At 44.4% G+C, this 20,814-nt stretch overlaps 1 protein-coding gene across 1 annotated transcript in view; it reads right to left on the bottom strand.

Moving 5' to 3' along the window:
- Positions 1 to 10,403: 10,403 nt before the first annotated feature.
- Positions 10,404 to 20,814, bottom strand: part of XKR4 (XK related 4) — a 475,557-nt gene continuing 465,146 nt past the window's right edge. The window contains exon 3 of the mRNA XM_030214485.1: positions 10,404 to 11,350. Coding sequence (XP_030070345.1) covers positions 10,404 to 11,350 — 947 coding nt within the window. The remainder of the gene's footprint in view (positions 11,351 to 20,814) is intronic.

Raw genomic sequence — 20,814 nt, 5'->3', positions numbered from 1 at the left:
TCCTTACTGTTCCTCTCCTCATCTATCTGTACAAGTGGTATCCTCTGTCCCTATCACGCTGGCTGGGTTTTTTTTCTTTTTCTGTTAAATGTTTTATTGCCCAATGTTGTTTCTCTTAAGAGTGCCCCGCCCCCCGGCCATGCGGAACTAATCATCTTGTTGTGGGTTGCAGGGTGACTTGTTATTCTGTGTCTCCAGCTTTTAAGTGCTGCTGTCTAACTTGCCTGCCTGCAACGGGAGCGGAATATACAGAAAAAAAAAATAGAAAGGCTACAAAGGTTTGTTCTAACTTCTCTCTTTCTTTCCTTAAAAGACAAGCGTGTTAACTATGGGCTTAAGATACAATATCTTTGTAGATTCTGACATATTTGCAGTGTTGCTTTTTCATAGGTTGGATTGATGCTGTTTGAGTTCTGGTAATGTTTTTAGGTATTATGTGCAAAGCAACTTAAAGTTATAAGATAGAATAGGGGGCGGGGCAAGGGGCGGGGCATGGGCGGGATGGGGCGGGGAAGAGGTGTATCAAGGGGGCGGGGCATGTGTCCTCTTTTTTCTTAGGGCAAATATGGTAACCCTACCTGTTTGTGATTTGATTAGTATCTACGTTGACATCCACTCAGGAAGTAACAATGCTTTTTAACATTTGCTCACCTACTGCAATTCAATTAGCAGCTTTCTTTCATGTTAAAATTAGTAAGATTGGAACCCAATTTACTAGGTCAAATACTGAAGCAGGACTATTGGTTATCTTCCTTTCAGGTAATATTGTGCCAGGAGGCAGATCTTGGACTGAATTTGGGAAAACTGGATGGTCGGAAATGATCCAATTTTATAGTAAATATGTCAGCTCTTATTGTCTACTTGATGCTTGTCCTAATGAAGGCTGCTCCTGTAGATTTTAAGATTATACATCAAGATTGGTTGCAAAATGTCTTATCTATAGGAAGGTTCCCAGTTAGCATGCATAAAATCATTCTTACCCCAATTATGAAAGATGCTAAGGAACTTCCTTCTGTGAATTCGAATTACAGGCCTATTGTTGTGTTCTGGGGTAGTAATCCCTTGGACCGCAGTCATAGGCCCAACTGCAACAGACAGATCACCTCCAGGAGCCAGCAGCCGGTATGACTGACAACCAGGAACAAGGCTCAGCGTGACAGGAACACATCTCTGGTAGGAACCAAGAACAGAACTAGGCTTGAGCAGGAACCAGGGGCGAGATTTGGCTTAAGCAGAAACTAGGAACACAGCTCTGGTAGGAACCAGGCACATAACTCGGCTTGAGCAGGAACCAGAAACATTGCTCTGGCAGGAACCAGAAACAGGAACAAGGCTCACAAGAGCAAGGACCTCAGGAACGGGGTTCACAGGAGCAAGGCTCACAGGAGCAAGGCTGTTAGGAACAAGGCTACAGGAATCAAGAATTTCCAGATCAAGGCAGGCTTGCTATGAAGGCACTGGAAGCGGCGGTTGAGTCTCCTTACAAATGCTCAACCCCAATGACACCCAGGCATGCCCCTCCTCCAATGTACTGCCCTCACTTCAATCCAGGGCTTGCTGCACGTGTATGCTCCCTAGGGGCAGGGCATGCATGGATGTGGGAGGATGCCACCACTGCAAGTCTGCAAGACTGAGGTCAGTGCCACATCATGGTCCTAGAGAAAAGAAGCACTCCAGGCCCAACACAGTCACGGTAGGACCATGATATCTATAGCTTCCAACCCATTATTTTTCAAAATCATAGAAGGTTTTATCGCTTCTCAATTAACTCAATTCTTAGAGAGTCATAATATTTTGCACAGTTCTCGATGAGGGTTTTGCTCTAACTTTAACACTGAAACAGTGGTGGGTTTACTGCTAGATGAAACCAGGACATTAGTTGGTGAGGGGAAGAAAGCACTGATAAGGCAATTTGATCTCTCATCAGCTTTTGATATTGTAGGTCATGATATCCTATTACTGTTACTTGATAGTTTGGGAATATCTGGTAATATCCTGAGTTGGTTTAGAGGTTTCTTATTAAAAAAACCCCTACAAGGTCAAAATGAATGATGATATTTCTTTTGGTTGGTCAGTTTCTTGTGGGGTACCGCAGGGTTCCCCACTGTTTCCCATGCTGTTCAATATTCATCAATGTGGTGATATCACTGTTTTAGTACCAGTTCTGTCATCTCTTTATTCTTCCAGTGGAACAGTGCAAAAATGCATATTATAGAAGACAGGATGTGTAGCAATCATTTAAAGCTGAATAAGGAAAAGACTACATTTATGCGAATAGACGGGTGCCAAAATCTATCACAAAATAACAATAAAAATCCAAGACATAGAATACTCACCTTCCTCTGAGATTAGGATTTTGGGAATATTATTTGACCACCCTTTATCTTTTGAATCTCAGTTAAATCACTTCATTAAGAAAACCTTTTACCTGATGAGGAAACTGAGACAAATTTGTAAGTTCTTCCGGACAGGTCTTCCGGACAGATCATTTTCAACTATTGGTTCAAGCTTTATTATTATCACAATTAGACTATTGTAACAGTACTTATTTAGATTGACCTAAACAGTTTCTGAAGAAACTGAGAACAATACAATATACAACCATTTGACTAATGTTCTCCTTGACAAAAGTAGATCATATCGGGGCTCATTTTCAAAATAGAAAAAAGGTCAAAAGTGGCACAAAGGCGGCAGATGGTCTTTTGCCATAATGGAACAAAGCAAAAGTGTCCAGGCGTTTTCGACTAGACCTGATTCAATCACAACTAAGTCACAAAAAAGGTGCGCTAAATGACCAAATTACCTCCCTTTACTCCCCCAGTGGTCACTGACAGCCTCCTACCTCCCAAAGAGGTGAAAGAGACAATGAGGGGCATAATTGAACAGAAACGCCTATCTCCATGGGCGTTTATCTCCGAGAACGGGTCCGTGAAGGGGCGGACCGAATCGTATTTTCGAAAAAACATGGACGTTTATCTTTTTTTGAGCTGGGCGTTTTTGTTTTTCAGCGATAATGGAAACCGAAAACGCCCAGCTCAAAAACGAATAACTCCAAGACATTTATTCGTGGGAGGGGCCAGGATTCGTACTGCACCGGTCCACCTCACATGCCAGGACACCAACCGGGCACCCTAGGGGGCACTTTTACAAAAAAAAAAAAAAAAAAAAAGGTAAAACAGCTCCCAGGTGCATAGCACCCTTCCCTTGGGTGTTGAGCCCCCCAAATCCCCCTCAAAACCCACTGCCCACAAGTCTACACCATTACTATAGCCCTAAGGGGTGAAGGGGGGCACCTACACGTGGGTACAGTGGGTTTGGGGGGCGGTTTGGAGGGCTCCCATTTACCAGCACAAGTGTAACAGGTGGGGGGGGGGGGGGATGAGCCTGGGTCCACCTGCCTGAAGTCCACTGCTCCAGTGACCTGCATACTGCTGCCAGGGAGGTGGGTATGACATTTGAGGGTGAAAATAAAAAGTTGTGAAACGGCATATTTTGTGGTGCAAGGGGGTTCGTGACCACTGGGGGAGTCAGGGGAGGTCATCCCCGATTCCCTCCAGTGGTCATCTGGTCATTTAGGGCACTTTTTGGGGCCTTATTCGTGGAAAAACAGGGTCCAGGAAAAGTGCCCTAAATTCTCGCTAAAAACGCATATTTTTTTTCCATTATCGGCGAAAGGCGCCCATCTCTGATCGGCAGATAACCACGCCCCAGTTCCACCTTCACCACGCCTTCGACACGCCCCCATCAACGTTGTCCGCATCCGCGACGGAGTGCAGTTGAAAACGTCCAAATTCGGCTTTTGATTATACCGCTTTATTCGTTTTTGGGAGATAAACGTCTATCTCCCGATTTGGGTCACAATATAGGCATTTTTCTCTTTCGATTATAAGCAGGAATATATACCAGGCTCTTTGACAACTTCAGCTGTTATGGTCAGTGTTATTAGAGCATCAAGCAGGTCCCTGGAGTAACCTAGTGGTCAGTGCAGTGCACTGTGGTGAAGGAAACCCAGGCCTATATCCCAATCTAACTGTTACACTTCTGGTGGTTAAGTGTAAGCGCTCCAAAACCCACCAAAAATGTACTGTACCCACATAAAGGTTACTGCAGCCATAAAGGTTATTGTAGTGGTGTACCGTTGGGTACGGTAGGGTTTTGGTGGGTTTTGGAGGACTCACCATACAATATAAGGGGGTAATGGTGAGATGTGTACCTGGGACCTTTTATGTGAAGTCCACTGAAGTGCCCCCTAGGTGCCCCACTACTCTGCTGGAATGTCTGTGTGCCCAGTCTACTAAGAATGCTGGCGCCCTCCACCCCAATACATCCCAATGGCTTGTTTTTGTGCATTTTTCCCTTAGACATTTTTTTTCCCAAAAATGGTCCAAAAAGATAGATACACTGAGCACAAAAACATCTAGTAAATGGCCATTTATTAAACAAAAAGACGTTTTTAAAGTTCAAAAATCACTACAGTCGTCACTTGATTTTTAGACGTTTACAGCACAATGTCCAAAATCAGATTTAGATGTCATATTGAAAATGCCCCTCATAACGACTCATTTGGGGGTCCTTTTACTAAGGTGCACTGAAAAATGGCTTGCAGTACTGTAGGCGCAGGTTTTTGGCATGCGCCGATCCATTTTTCAGCGCGCCTTTAAAAAAAAGGCCTTTTAAAAATTTTTGTCAAAAATGGACGTGCGGCAAAATCAAAATTGCCACGCGTCCATTTTGGGTCTGTGACCTTACCACCAGCCATTGACCTAGCGGGAAAGTTTCACACGGTAACCGGGTGGTAATAACCTACTTGCGTCAAATGCCACTTTGCACGCTTCTGATATGCGTATCTGAAAATAAAAATTATTTTTCAGCTGCATGTATCGGATGTGCACCAAAAATGAAATTACTGCAAGAGCCACGCAGTAGCCGGTAACTCCATTTTGGCACGCGTTGGGCACGCATAGAGGCTTACGTGGCTTAGTAAAAGGGCCCCTTGATTTGTCTACACTGGATCCCAGTAGATGCTATGGTTAAATTTAAGTTTTATCATTTTCTTTGTAAGATTTTATATGGTGAAGCTCCTTCCTATATATTCAATTTATTTGAATTTCCCACTACTAATGGAACTTAGTCATTGCGTAATGCTTAAAGGAAAGATATCAAAAAGACTACTTAATGCATCTTTTGCTTACCAAGCTGCAAAATCTTGGAAGGGGTTGACAGTACAATTACAATCCATTATCAGTTAGAGATTATTTAGTAAAGCTTTAAAAACCTTTCTATTTCAAAAATCTCTAGGCCTGCTTGTCTACTACTGATGCTGTTGGAACTTAATTTGAGTTTGCTTTTGATTATTGTAGCTCCAGGAAGCCTATCCTGTCTCTTTATTTGTGATCCGCATCGAACTTTTGAAGGTATATGCGTAATATAAGAATGTATGCTATGCTTTGCCATTGTTTTGTAAAATATGTGTGTGTGAGGACATGCAAGAGTACATAGGCATTGCCCTCCACATCCCATGGAAGCAGCGGTTTTAGAAAGCTGCGTGTGTGTGTGTGTGTGGACATATTTGTATGAGAGAGCAGCTGCTCCAGATAGTGGTAGCAATGCCCTCATCCCTCAACATTCACCTGAAGACATCAATACCTCCTTCTGATCCCCCCCCAGACAAGGACACCCCCAAGCCCTAACCCCCTTCCCAGGCCCATACTATGGTCCCTGTGTCTAGAGTAGAGCAAGAACGATTCCCAGTTGATCCTGCTCTGTTAAATGGTGTTGGTGACCCTTAGTAGTCGTCTTGCAGTGCAACTGCTAGAGATCAAACTGCCATATAAGGACATATAGATTTTACTGAAATTTTGGATAAGAAGTGAGTTGAACTGCATTGTATTTAGCACAGAGATTCAAATCTTTGTTTAACATTCATAGATTACATTTTGGCTATTTCACCTACCACACTCAGTAAACATTTGGGTTTTAAGAATCTAGCCTTGATACAGAACAAAAGCCTGCTAATAAAAAAGAATCAAACAACATTTTGTTCAGTATTAAATGCGTCTTTCTGCAGTACAGTATGTGTACATATACAAATATCCCTGGAATTTCTCATTTATCCTCGCCATTTTGCACTAGAAGGAGATAATTTTATAAAGGTTTTTTTTCCCCCCATATGTCAAGGCTGTTTACATGTGGAAAAGGCCTTTAGTAAAATTATCCCATGGTTGAATAATTATCCTGTGATACGTATGTGTTTATGCACATATCGGAGCCCTTTTACTAAAGTGTACTAGGCTGTTAACAGCCAACATGGTATATTTACAGGTAGGGGCACTTTTACTAAGCTGCGTTAGGCCTAATGCAGGCATACGGCATGCTAAAACAGCACTATCATGGGAGTTTTCTGCTTAGTGCACATTAAACCCACACTGGAAAATATCTTTTATTTTTCAGTAAGGGAGGCATGCCCATGGGCAGACAGTAGGTATGCCTCCGCTAATCGGGTAGTGTGTGGGCACATTACCCTTTGCTACCCAACTATTGAGGGAGTAGCGTGGGAGCCTTTATTGCCTCTTAAATAGGTGGCGGTAAGGGCTCCCATGGTAATGGTCATGGGCTAACAGGGACATTAGTGCATGGCCATTAAAAAACAAATATATGACAAGGTGGCCATTTTACCGCCATGCTAAAAGTGTCCGCAGTGCATGGAAAACACATGCGCTGACACAAGCACAGGCCACTTTTTAGCGCTTCTTGGTAAAAGGATCCCTTAGTGTGCCGACCCCGCCAACAACTTTGACCCCCCCCCCCCCCGCTGCCGACCCTCTCAACCCCCCTCCCACTGCCGACCTGCAGGACATCAGACTCAGAAATAGAACGAAGCCTTGGACGGGAAGAAGAGGACCTCGGCTGGCGGGGGTCGGGGTCCCCCGCCAGCAAAGGTAGGCGACGGCGGGTTGGCAGCGGGAGGGGGGTCAAGAGGGTCGTTAGCAGAGGGGGTCCAGGGCCAAATCTACGGGGCCCAGGTCCCTGTGGCCCCACATAGCTACGCCACTGGTGGGACATGGGTGGAGAATAGATGATTGGAACCAAACACGCTGCACTTACCCCACTCTTACTAACTAGCACGCAGTTTACATAGGACCGCTTATCGTCTGCTAACTTGAAGGAGCTACGTGTTTTCACGGTACCTCTGAGCTGAGTACCACGCACTAATGGTCATTTTAGTGCAGTACCTACAGGTTATATGCTAGGCACGACCCCTACTAGGTACTGCATCAGTTTTGCATTTGGCGTGCATTCATTTCCTGCGTTAAAGCGTGTCGAGTGCAAAATCTAATGCACTTTAGGAAAAGATCCCCACTGCGACAAGACAGTGCACACTTATACATTTCTGGAGCCATAGTTTGGGCACAGCAGGAGCGGCATTGCAATGTACACATATATTTTACAAAATAAGCTAGAATACATGGAGGGAACACACACACAGACACACAGACACATTTACATTTGCTTCTAAACAGGTATAAATGTGTATGTCAGCAGTTACACACTACAACGGCTGATTCTGGGCACCATTGTTGTCTTTATAAAACAGCCTTAAAATAGGAGCATTTTTGGACTTCTCACAAAGGCATATTGTTATAAAATCAGACCCCAAATAATGAGCGGAAAGTCTGAGTTAACTAACCAGTGGCGTAGCTACGTGGGGCCAGGGGGGCCAGGGCCCCCGTAGATTTGGCCCTGGACCCCCTGCCGCCGACCCGCCCAACCCCCCTCCCACCGCCAACCCGCCGTCACCTGCCTTTGCTGGCGGGGGACCCCAATTCCCGCTAGCCGAGGTCCTCTTCTGCTCGCAAAAGGCTTCCTTCTGTTTCTGACGTCCTGCAACGTGCAGGATTTCAGATTCACAGAACGAAGCCTTGCAGATCAGCTGATCTGCAAGGCTTCGTTCTGTGAGTCTGACATCCTGCACAACGTCAGAAACAGAAGGAAGCCTTTTGCGAGCAGAAGAGGACCTCGGATGGCGGGGGTTGTGGACCCCCCCTAGCAAAGGTAGGCGACGGCGGGTTGGCGGTGGGAGGGGGGGGCAAAGTCGGCAATGGCGGGGCGGGGGGTGAGTGTCGGCAATGGCGCCGGGGGGAGGGGGCTAAAATGGACCCCCCTCCAGCCGAAGTCTGGCTATGCCCCAGTAACTAACACCACATATTGACTAAAGGCCCCTTTTTTGAAGCTGCGGCAAGAGGGAGCCTGCGCTAGCATCGGTGCGTATTTTTGACACGTACTGATGCCCCCTTTTATTGCAGCGGGTAAAAGGCAGGTCTTTGTTTTTCTCAGGAAATGGCCATGCGGCAAGTGAAGCACTTGCCGCGCGGCCATTTCGGAAGGGGGGGGAGCACTTACTGTCACCCACTGAGGTGGCAGTAAGAGCTCTCGCACTAACCCGGCAGCGCACGGCACTGCCTGATTACAGCCGGGTACACGCTGGCGCTACAAAAATAAAAATATTTTTGTAGCACCGGATATGACGCGCACTGGGGATGGGAACTAATGCTGGGCTGCAGAGGTAGCCCGGCAGTACTTCCCTTTTAGCAAGCGGTAAACCCACTTTGTAAAAGGACCCCTAAGCCTTTTAAACTTGTCGATAGAGTTTACGCTGATAAATCAACAGTTCTAGTCCACTTTTTAAAAAACAAATCAAAGTGAATGGAATTTTTTCTCACAGATGTTTTTTGCCATCAACTGCCTGTATCTGAAAAGGAAATTTCTTTTTTTTTTTAAATAAGAATTTGAACATACTATATTTCTGCATAGCATTTACATTGCCAAAGAAATCCATGTCCCACAAAAATCATCAGTTCTCTCTGATTAAGAGGTTCATATTTTTTGCACATGTGACTGAATATAATTTATGGACCACAACTTAATTCCAAAGACTATTAAAAACCCCCCCAATACCTTGGGTTTGTAAGCCATTCAGAAATATTGATATAATCCATGGTTTAGTCTACTCCGCACCAACTTTAAAAACAATACTATCAAATCTTGACTTGCACCTTTAATACACTGAAAGCACCATCATGGGATACTGTTAACATAAAACTGGATTACTTTAGCTTGACCTAGGGAGATATTTAAAACTCGGATGCTTGCAGTAAAAGCACCGTTTTTGCAAGTGATCTAGTGTGATTTTGGAAAGAAGTAGGAAATGGTCTCCAGTGAGTTACAAATCATACAGCTTGCACTTATTCTACTGAACCGCATACACATCCTAACAGGTGGCCTGAAAGCTTCTAGGAGACACACCACTTTCACTATGGGCAGGGAGGGCACAGGGGTTCAGAAAAAGAGTTACCTGTACACACGGAGGGCTCGACTGTTTGTCTCTCACCTCCCGCTTTTATAGGGCTCATCATGCCATGCCTGTTATGTCCCTCAGGCAACAGGATCAGTCGGTTGGGTTTGGCACTAGAATGGTATGGCATGGTTTGCTCATGGTTATCATACCCAATTACAGTCATAAGGATCCATGCAATCCAAGTCCTGAAATAGATCTGCATTACAGAATATTAATAGATGCTTTGCCTTTCAATTCCTAGTATGGTCCCTTCATAGTTCAATACAGTGAACGTTCATTTTGCTTTATTTTTTTTAATGCAAAACCTATATCTCATCATGATTATCATTTATTATATATTCATAAAAAGCAAATTATGTGTTTCACTTGATTAGTGTACATGTTCTGCATGGAATTTCTATTACAAATAAAAATCAGCAACTTCTTTTACTGACATTGGGTTGTAATTGTAATATATACTTTTGACTTACATAGACAGTAAGTCTTATCATTATTTTTCAAATTATTACTTGCCAATTTCATTTCTAATTTTGTTTGAGCTATTCCTGAGGGAAGGAATTAATGATGCTAATTGCATTGGTCTGTTTTCTGGTCGTAGAAGGCATTTACCCTTAAATGGTTTATTATTGGCAGATTTACCTGTACTGCTCACAGGTATTGACACATTTTTATCCATTAATGTACCTTCTGTTTTCTTTCTTTTTTTTTGATATTCTGTGTTTTACTAGAAATGTTTAGTCTGAAACTTTCATCAAATGTTTGCTGCTTTTTGGTGGCAGGTAATAAACATGACTTGAACATATCAACCTTCCCCCCACTTGTGCTTTGATTTATTGAGGTGGCCACAAACCAGTGTCAAATAGAGGGACAAATGATAATCATAATGATGAAAATTCATGTAAAACATCCAGTTGTAATGGAAAACATCCCAGCCTGCTGATCTACTTGAGTATAGTTATTGACACAGCCCTTCTATGAACCCTTATTTCGGACTGTAACGTTGCAGCTCCCACAAGATTTTTAAAATTTCATTTTGTAATTATTAGTTTTATAATGTGGTTTCATACTCCAGGCGCTCCTGAATGAGGGCATCATCTTTATACTGTAGCCTGGGAGGAGCAGGGGAACATTCAAAAGCTAATATTGCCTTCCGTAGGCTTCTGTCCAACACATGTCTCTCCCAGGCTGGATACCTATTTCTAAACAGGTCAATTTTAATCACTGACTCTTCAATCCTTGGTGGCCGGGATGATGGGGTAGAGGGGGCTGTTGGCCTAACCTGAAAGACAGGTACACAGCCATCCCTTTCTGAAAATTTCTGATCCCGGTCACTGGTCATACTCCGATTGTTGGACATAGACCTTAGAGTGTTTGATGCCCCTTCTGGAGGCACAGGAAAAGTGGCAACATGGTCCTCACAAGCACAGCTTGGTGATTGCCCAAACCTTGGTCCGTTGGGATGAAAGAAGGCATAGTACATCAGCATAAAAACAATTCCTGTTAAAAAGCTGCTGAACACCACACATAGCACCGGGATAGCAAATGCATTCAAGATCAAGGGGGTTTTGTACAGGTACCAGAGTGCGCTCAAGGCAGTGTTTTCCAAAAGGATGACGAAATAATAAATGAAGAGCCTGCAACGTGTCCTTCCTTCCTTGACATTGAACCAACTAAAAATATAAATAATTCCAACAACCATATCAAACACAATCTCCTCCCACTTGGTGATGCAGAATTCTGTCTCGCAGTGAACGATCCAGAAGGTCATGATGCACCAGTGCAAGACAATGAAGATCCCAAAGTAGAGCTGGAAAACTGAGGCAAAGAGAGCAAATGTAATGACCCTGGCTGCAATAGTGAAGAAATGCCAGCAGAACTGGATGATCACTGCTATGTAACTGATGGGTTTCTTGTCATCCCGGGAGTCGCGGAGAGCTTTCTGGTAGGAAGCCAATGCCCAGGCAAGGGATACAAGAGAGGCTGCAGCCGTCAGACCTGAAAAAAAAAAGAAGAAAAAGAATGATGCATTTTCAAACATTTATTGCAATAAAGAAATACTTGAATACTTGAAGGCTGAAAATTGATGAAAACGCACAGGCTAATATTGAGCCTGTGGTGATCAACAATCTCAAAGGCGCTGTCCGCTCTGGACAGAATATGACCCAGATATTCAATTCTGGGCCTAGTCTGGGCAATAGAATTGAATATCCGGGGTTTGCATGGCTGCCGGAGGTTATCCAGATGCCTGCTGATATTCATGATGGTGCCCTGATAGCCAAGCAAATAAAGGGGTCCTTTTACTAAGCAGTAGTACGAATAGGCCTTAATGCGTCCTTACATGGGTCTTTTCCATGCACTAAGGCCATTCTACTGCAGCCGTAACCCCCCTCAATTTTCTCTGTTTTTCATTAATGGCCTGCACTAATGTTGCTATTGAAAATGTATACCTTTAAGATCAAATATATTCTACGGCGGGGTAAGAAAATTCCACCAAGAACTATCTATATTCTGTTGATTCCAGTCAAGTAAGCATTATTTTGAACAATTTGGTAAACATGTCTTTTAGGGTACTGAAAGTGCTGAATGGTAAAAACGCTCCCGATGAAGCCAGGGTGAAACAGCTGTGCTGTAGAGTGTAGCAGCACTGCTTCAGATAATTACCTGGGAGAATTTGAATATAAATGGACTTTATTGAAAAAAGAAAAACATTGTCAAAAATTTTTAACAAATTGTGCAATTAAATACAAGAAGTTTTTTTTTAGGACTAATGAAGAAGTAAGGTGGGTCATTAGTCCAAGTTTCACTTCAGACGTGACCTGAGCCACTGAAGTCCTTTTTCCTACTTGTATTTTTTACTTACAGCAAATTGTTACTTGTTAGTTCTATATAGTGATATTCTCAGAGGAGCAAGTAAAGCCAGTAATAGAGATATGAACGCAATAAAGTGGATTTGGAAATCTCAAGAAGTCAGAATCTGTATGTAAAGCTGTACCTGAGAAACAGAAACTGAAATGCAAGATATCAGAGATGTGAATTTCCAAAAGTTGACATATTCCAATTAATAAATTCAAAATACTGTACAATAAAATGTTTTTTTTCTACCTTTGTTGTTTGAGCATTTTATTTTTCCATTAATTTTGGTCCCAGTGTCTCTTTTCTGCTGTTCTCTGGTTTTTTCAGTCTTTGCAGGGTTTCCTGTCCATCTGACATTTCTTCTCTCTCCAGGTCTATCATCCTTCTTCCCTCTGCATCCTTATCTGTCCTGTCTAGCATGACCTTTCTATATCCCTATCCCTATCCCCCCCTCCATGTTCATCATCTTCCCCCCTCTGTGTCCTCATCTCTCCTCTTTTACAACACTGCCCCCCATGTTCCCACACTTTCCAGTATCGCCCCCGTGGCCTCATCTCTTTCCTTTTCTAGCATAGCCCTTGGTATCCCCCACCTCCCCTTTTTTAGCATTGCCCCCATATCCCTATCTCTCCCCCTTTTCAGCATTGCCCCGTCTCCATCTGCCTACTTTTACAGCATTCACCGCCCCCCCTTTTCCAGCCCCCCTTTTTCAGTATTGCTCCTGCCTCCATCTGCACCCTTTCCCAGGATTTCTTACCTGTGTCCCAATCCCCCCCCCCTTTTCCAACATTGCCTCTCTGTGGCCCCAACTCCCCCGTTTCCAGCATTTACTCCTCTGTGGCCCCTATCTCACCCCCCTATTTTCAGAATTGCTACCGTGTCCCCTATCTCCCCCATTTTCCAGCATTGTCCCCATTTCCTCATCTCCCCCTTATTCCAGCATTATTCCCGTGTCCTCATCTTTCCCCCTCTTTTTTCAGCATTGCTCTTCTGTGTCTTTATGTCTCTGCCCCTTCCCTGCCCAGAATCTGTTCACTGTCCTTGACTCTCCCCATGTTCAGCTTCACCCCTCTCTCTTCCTTTCTTCCCACACTGCCCAACCTTGGGGCCACATCTATCCTTGTTCACTCCAAACTGCAAACCCCCTTGTGCCCGGCATCTCTCCCCCTCTCTTCCAATGCAGACACTCTCTCTTTCTCTCTCTCTCTCTAACTCTACTTCCCACCATTCCTCGCGTGGTTCCAGCATTTACCCCTCCCTCTCTCACCGAGGCCCTTTTGATGCATCTCCCATCACCAGTAGTAGCAGCAGCGAGTCTAGCAATTAGCCTTCTGCCTGCATTAGGGCCTTTCCTCTGGTGCACTCCACTACCTCTGATGCAACTTCCTGTTTCCGCATAGGCGGGGCACACCAGAGGAAAGGTCCTAATGCAGACATAAGACTGACTGCTAGACTCACTGCTGCTACTGATGATGGGAAACAAGCACAAAGGGCTTCATGGAGAGGGAGAGGCAGAAATGCTGGAATCACACTGGAAGCAGCAGGGAGTAGACACAGAGAAAAAGAGGTGCTGAACTCAGGACTAAATTTATCAGTAGGCAACTGGGTGGCTGGGCCCTTTTATGAAGGGGCCCAGGGCAGCTGCCCCCTTTGCCCATTGGTAAAAGCAGCCCTGAACACAACTTATGATTAGCCTTGCAAGCTGTGTTATTTTACTACTTTGGAGCACTGGGCTGCTGACGTGTGATCAGATGCTCCCAGGTAGGGTAACCATATGTTCAGGTTTACCCGAACATGTCCTCTTATTGAGGGTCTAAGAGAAGGACACAGCGAAGGTGACAAAATAGATGATGCCAATCAAACTTCTACTGGACTCAAGAAAAGTTCACAGCAAGAGTTTATTATTCAAAAAAGTGGACTCCACATGAATCGTGTTTCGGCCACTCTGGCCTGCCTCAGGAGTCCCTAAAACACTACAAAATAAATTATCATAACTCAGCATAAATAATACAATAGCAATAATAATAATGCAAATAAAAAAAAATAAAAAAAATAATGTAAATAAAAGACACAAATTGATATATCTATGTAGAACTTAAGAACATTAAAATATTACAAACGCATGTAAATGACCATGGATACAACTTTCAAAAGCTGAATAGAACTCTAAGCTCTGTTTTAGGGACTCCTGAGGCAGGCCAGAGTGGCCGAAACACGATTCGTGTCGAGTCCATTTTTTTGAATATTAAACTCTTGCTGTGAACTTTTCTTGAGTCCAGTAGAAGTTTAATTAGCATCATCATATTTTTTCACCTTCGCTGTCCCCTTCTCTTGGACTTTCCATTGCGGAGGACTGCTTTCTTCTGTGTTTGGTGCTCTTTCTGAGGGTACCACGGGGCATCCGGGCAGGTTTTGCCAGCCTGCCCATTTGTCCGGGTTTGCAGGAAGACTGGCTTGCAGGTGGGCAGGCTGGCTGGCTGGCTAGCTAGCTAGTGGGTGGGCAGGCATCAGTGTGCCCTCCCCTCATGTACCTTATCATGCCCTGGTGGTCTAATGGCCTCTTCAGGGCAGGAAAGAACCCCTCTTTCCTGCCTGTTGATGCTGCTGACCACTCTCTGCCAGCGCCGCTTCAAAATGGCTGCTGAGACTTCAAGTGGCAGCCTCCAACTCATGTAAATCTATCTCATGAATATTCATTATGGATATCCTGAAATGCTGACTGGCTGGGAATGGGATACCTCCAGGATCAGGTTTGGGAACCACTGGTCTAAGGGATCTTGATTGGGTCTTGGAAGGTCTTCAGAGATGGCAGGAGGCTTGTTCTGGGTCTGAGGGATGACAGCTCTTGACCAGGGTATGGAGAGGTTTCCACACAGAAACTATTAGACTCCAGTCCCTTTAAGATGGGGCAAGAGAACACTGGGCTGTGCCTTAATGGTCTGATGCACTCAAGCAGGAAAAAATAACATCACCAACAATCTGGCATTGTGAAGTTCAACATGAGTTCTTTATTCAAATTACATAATAATGAGATGCCTCATTATTATGCAATTTGAATAAAGTCTGTGTTGATTTATATTAATGTGCATTATGGTAAAATAACACATGATTTTGTTATCTTACACACATTGAGGCAAATATTGTATATTACTCCCTTAAGGCAAGTAGTAACTAACCCCTGAACACGCACAGAATAGCTAAGATCACATTTAATAAAAAATAAAAATAAAAAACATTCCTGCCAGCAAAGGTATTTTTAATACATGAGGGGTGGGGGAGAGAGGATAGAATGTGCCCAATCCACCTTGGCCCTCTCCCCAAAATTGGAGGGCTGACTTTGCCCCTGCTTCAAGGTCCCAAGTTAAATCTGGCTTACCTAGCTGTTGCAGTTGACAGACAGACAGTGAAGGCATATGGAGTGGGCCTTCACTGCTTCCCTTTGAGCCCCCTTAACCTAGCTGTGCCTTGAGCCATACCCTCATGGCTCCAACCCTCCCTGTCACTTTCCTCATGGGTGGGACTGTGTCCTTAAGGGGAAGTATCTCCATCTTATAGACTCCCTCACATAGTCATTATTGTGCTTTAAAGACAGTTACTCAGAAAAGACCTTTTGGGTCCTCAAGTTAATTACTACTACTACTATTTAGCATTTCTATAGCGCTACAAAGCGTACGCAGCGCTGCACAAACATAGAAGACAGTCCCTGCTCAAAGAGCTTACAATCTAGTAGACAAAAAATAAAGCAAACAAATCAATTAATGTGTAGAGGAAAGAGGAGAGGAGGGTAGGTGGAGGCGAGTGGATACATAGTAAACATAGTAGATGACGGCAGAAAAAGACCTGCACGGTCCATCCAGTCTGCCCAAGAAGATAAATTCATATTGCTACTTTTTTATTTGTACTGTCCTCTTCAGTGCACAGCCCGTATAAGTCTGGCCAGCCCTATCCCCGCCTCCCAACCACCAACCCCGCCTCCCTCCACCAGCTCTGGCACAGACTGTATAAGTCTGCCCAGCACTATCCTCACCTCCCAACTACCAGTCCCACCTCCCACCACCAGCTCTGGCACAGACCATATAAGTCTGCCCAGCACTATCCTCGCCTCCCAACTACCAGTCCCGCCTCCTACCACCAGCTCTGGCACAGACCATATAAGTCTGCCCAGCACTATCCCCGCCTCCCAACTACCAGTCCCGCCTCCCACCACCAGCTCTGGCACAGACTGTATAAGTCTGCAAAGCACTAGCCCCGCCTCCCAACCACCAGCTCTGCCACCCATTCTAGGCTAAGCTCCTGAGGATCCATTCCTTCTGCACAGGATTCCTTTATGTTTATCCCACGCATGTTTGAATTCCGTTACCGTTTTCATCTCCACCACCTCCCGCGGGAGGGCATTCCAAGCATCCACCACCCTCTCCGTGAAAAAATACTTCCTGACATTCTTCTTGAGTCTGCCCCCCTTCAATCTCATTTCATGCCCTCTCATTCTACCGCTTTCCCATCTCCAGAAAAGGTTTGTTTGCGGATTAATACCTTTCAAATATATGAAGGTCTGTATCATATCACCCCTGTTTCTCCTTTCCTCCAGGGTATACATGTTCAGGTCCGCAAGTCTCTCCTCATACGTCTTGTAACGCAAATCTCATACCATCCTCGTAGCTTTTCTTTGCACCGCTTCAATTCTTTTTACATCCTTAGCAAGATACGGCCTCCAAAACTGAACACAATACTCCAGGTGGGGCCTCACCAACGACTTGTACAGGGGCATCAACACCTCTTTTCTTCTGCTGGTCACACCTCTCTCTATACAGCCTAGTAACCTTCTAGCTACGGCCACCGCCTTGTCACACTGTTTCATCGCCTTCAGATCCTCAGATACTATCACCCCAAGATCCCTCTCCCCATCCGTACCTAGCAGACTCTCACCGCCTAACACATACGCCTCTCTTGGATTTCTACTCCCTAAGTGCATCACTTTGCATTTCTTCGCATTGAATTTTAATTGCCAAACCTTAGACCATTCTTCTAGCTTTTTCAAATCCTTTTTCATGTTTTCCACTCCCTCCGGGGTGTTCACTGTGTTACAAATCTTAGTATCATCCGCAAATAGGCAAACTTTACCTTCTAACCCTTTGGCAATGTCACTCACAAATATATTGAACAGAATCGGCCCCAGCACCGATCCCTGAGGCACTCCACTACTCACCTTTCCCTCCTCCGAGCGAACTCCATTCACCATCACCCTCTGGCGCCTGTCCGTCAACCAGTTCCTAATCCAGTTCACCACTTTGGGTCCTATCTTCAGCCCATCCAGTTTATTTAAGAGCCTCCTGTGGGGAACCATGTCAAAAGCCTTGCTGAAATCTAAGTAGATTACATCTATAGCATGTCCACGGTTCAATTCTCCAGTCACCCAATCAAAGAATTCAATGAGATTCGTTTGGCATGATTTCCCTTTGGTAAAACCATGTTGTCTCGGATCTTGCAACTCATTTTCTTCCAGGCAATTCACTATCCTTTCCTTCAGCATCGCTTCCATTACTTTTCCAATAATCGATGTGAGGCTTACCGGCCTGTAGTTTCCAGCTTCTTCCCTATCGCCACTTTTGTGAAGAGGGACCACCTCCGCCGTTCTCCAATCCCTCGGAACCTCTCCCATTTCTAAGGATTTATTAAATAAATCTTTAAGAGGACCCGCCAGAACCTCTCTGAGCTCCCTCAATATCCTGGGGTGGATCCCATCTGGTCCCACGGCTTTGTCCACCTTTAGTTTTTCTAGTTGTTGATACACACTCTCTTCTGTGAATGGTGCTATATCCACTCCATTCTCAAATGAACTTTTGCCAGTCCATCGTGGTCCTTCTCCTGGATTTTCTTCAGTAAAAACAGAACAAAAGTATCTATTTAGCAAATTTGCCTTTTCTTCATCATTATCTACATAGCGGTTTGCAGTATCTTTTAGTCTCACAATTCCCTTTTTAGTCATTCTCCTTTCACTAATATACCTGAAGAAATTTTTGTCACCCCTCCTTACCTTTTTTTGGCAATTTTTCTTCCGCTTGCGCTTTCGCCAGACGTACCTCTCTCTTGGCTTCTTTCAGTTTCCTCTGGTATTCCTCCCCGTGTTCCTCGTCTTGAGTTTTTCTGTATTTCTGGAACGCCAACTCTTTAGCCTTTATTTTCTCAGCCACTTGCTTGGAGAACCATAGCGTTCTCCAAGCAAGTGTTTACGAGTCAAAAGCAATGTTAAAGAGGTGGGCTTTCAATCTAGATTTAAAGATGGTCAAGGATGGGGCAAGACGTAGGGGCTCAGGAAGTCTATTTCAGGCGTAGGGCACAGAAAGACAGAAGGAGCGAAGTCTGGAGTTGGCAGTAGCGGAGAAGGGAACAGATAAGAAGGATTTATCCAGGGAACGGAGTGCACAGGAATGGGTGTAGGGAAGGACGAGTGTGGAGAGATACTGGGGAGCAGCAGAGTGAGTACATTTATAGGTTAGTAGAAGAAGTTTGAACAGGATGCGAAAACGGATAGGGAGCCAGTGAAGTGACTTGAGGAGAGGGGTAGTATGAGTAAAGCGACCCTGGCGGAAGACGAGACGGGCAGCAGAGTTTTGAACTGACTGGAGAGGGGAGATGTGACTAAGTAGGAGGCCAGCAAGAAGCAGATTGCAGTAGTCTAAATGAGAGGTGACAAGGGTGTGGATGAGGGTTTTGGTAGAGTGCTCAGAAAGAAAGGGGCGATTTTACGGATGTTGTAAAGAAAGAAACGACAGGTCTTGGCGATCTGCTGGATATGAGCAGAGAAAGAGACAGAAGAGTCAAAGATGACCCCAAGGTTTCGAGCTGAGGAGACAGGGAGAATGAGAGAGCCATCAACAGAAATAGAAAACGGGGGGAGCGGGGAGGTGGGTTTGGGGGGGGGGGGAATGAGAAGCTCGTTTTTGGTCATATTTAATTTCAGGTGGCGTTGAGACATCCAGACAGCAATGTCAGACAAGCACGCTGAAACTTTGGTTTGGATGCAAGGTGAAATATCAGGGGTAGAAAGGTAGATTTGGGAGTCATCAGCATAGAGATGGTAGGAAAAGCCATGGGATTAGATTAATGAACCAAGGGAAGAAGTGTAGATAGAAAAGAGGAGGGGACCAAGAACAGACCCCTGAGGTACGCCGACAGGCAGAGGGATAGAAGTAGAAGAGGATCCACCAGAGTGAACACTAAAGGTGTGGAGGGAGAGGTAGGAAGAGAACCAGGAAAGGACAGAGCCCTGGAATCCAAGTGAGGACAGGGTATCGAGAAGTATGCTGTGATCGACAGTGTCAAAAGCAGCGGAAAGATCAAGAAGAATAAGGATGGAATATTGACCTCTGGATTTAGCCAGTAATAGGTCATTGGAGACTTTAGTAAGCGCAGTTTTGGTTGAGTGGAGAGGGCGAAAACCAGATTGTAGTGGGTCAAGAATAGCATGTGAGGAGAGAAAATCAAGGCAGCAGCGGTGAACAGCACGCTCAAGTAATTTGGAGAGAAAAGGAAGGAGGGAGATGGGTCAGTAATTAGAGGGACAAGTAATTATCCCTTTCTTCTATCAGAGAATCCATAGCCTAGAAGCTCAGTGAAGCAGGGACCTGGATAACTGAGAACTGTTTCTGTAGGTGATGAGTAGCTGGAAGAGGGCTACAGCTGTATTGTGAGGTGCACACTGAGCACGAGTGATTTGTTCTGCACCAAATGGGAACACTGTGGCTTTCTTGTAGGGTTTTTTTTTTTTAGCAATTATGCGCTTATAGCGCTCCACGAATAAGCTGTATGCCCCAGAGTTTTAGTTTTTCTGTTATGGATACATTTGCTTGAAATCTGTGGTCGAAGACTTCTCTTGGAATGCTAACATCTTAATTCAGTATTGCTCTATCATTGCCAAAACATTTCACAGAAGTATTTAAAATACCTGTTTGGGGAAACCAACCTAGATTGTGAGCATTTAGACATTCTTGGACTGAAAGAATTTGGATTTATTTTATGAATTGTAGTAATCATAGTTTTTATCGATCTTTAATTCAATGGAATTTCAAAAATGGACTTAAATACAGCTATGAATAATGTCCCGTACATTACCTAGAAGAACTCCTGCCTGAAGAAGTGGGAACATTTATCATTAAAAGCAGGTGTATATTTAAAGAAAGATGTACTGTTCTACGGTTTCCTTCCACCTACGGCAACAATTTGAACCCCCTAAACATCATGGAGACACTTTTCTCATCTGTTTTCTGCTCCACAGAAGATGTAAAACACAGAGCAAAAATATTTCAGTTTAATGATGACCTGCTTAGCAATTGTGACTGGCAGCAGCTCCGTTTGAGGCTATTCAGTCACTGTCTGATCCAAGCAGTGTAATCAGTTTGAGTGACAGATCAAGGTGATTTTTCCCTCTATGTTACATAAACTATTGGCCAGAACGTCACAAATTATTGTGTACTTTGTAGTAAACCTTTCATAAAATGAATCATTCAATAAAAGCACTTTTGCAAAATTGAATAGGAGCAGAGGGTGCTAAACTGCGAGTTATAAACAGGATTGTAAGGATGCCAATCTTTTACAGGCGGGTGCAA

Source organism: Microcaecilia unicolor, chromosome 1 (assembly GCF_901765095.1).
Source record: "Microcaecilia unicolor chromosome 1, aMicUni1.1, whole genome shotgun sequence".
Lineage (NCBI taxonomy): Eukaryota > Metazoa > Chordata > Amphibia > Gymnophiona > Siphonopidae > Microcaecilia > Microcaecilia unicolor.
The sequence above is the reverse complement of the archived record's forward strand: the minus strand, read 5'-3'. Positions and strand labels throughout refer to the sequence as shown.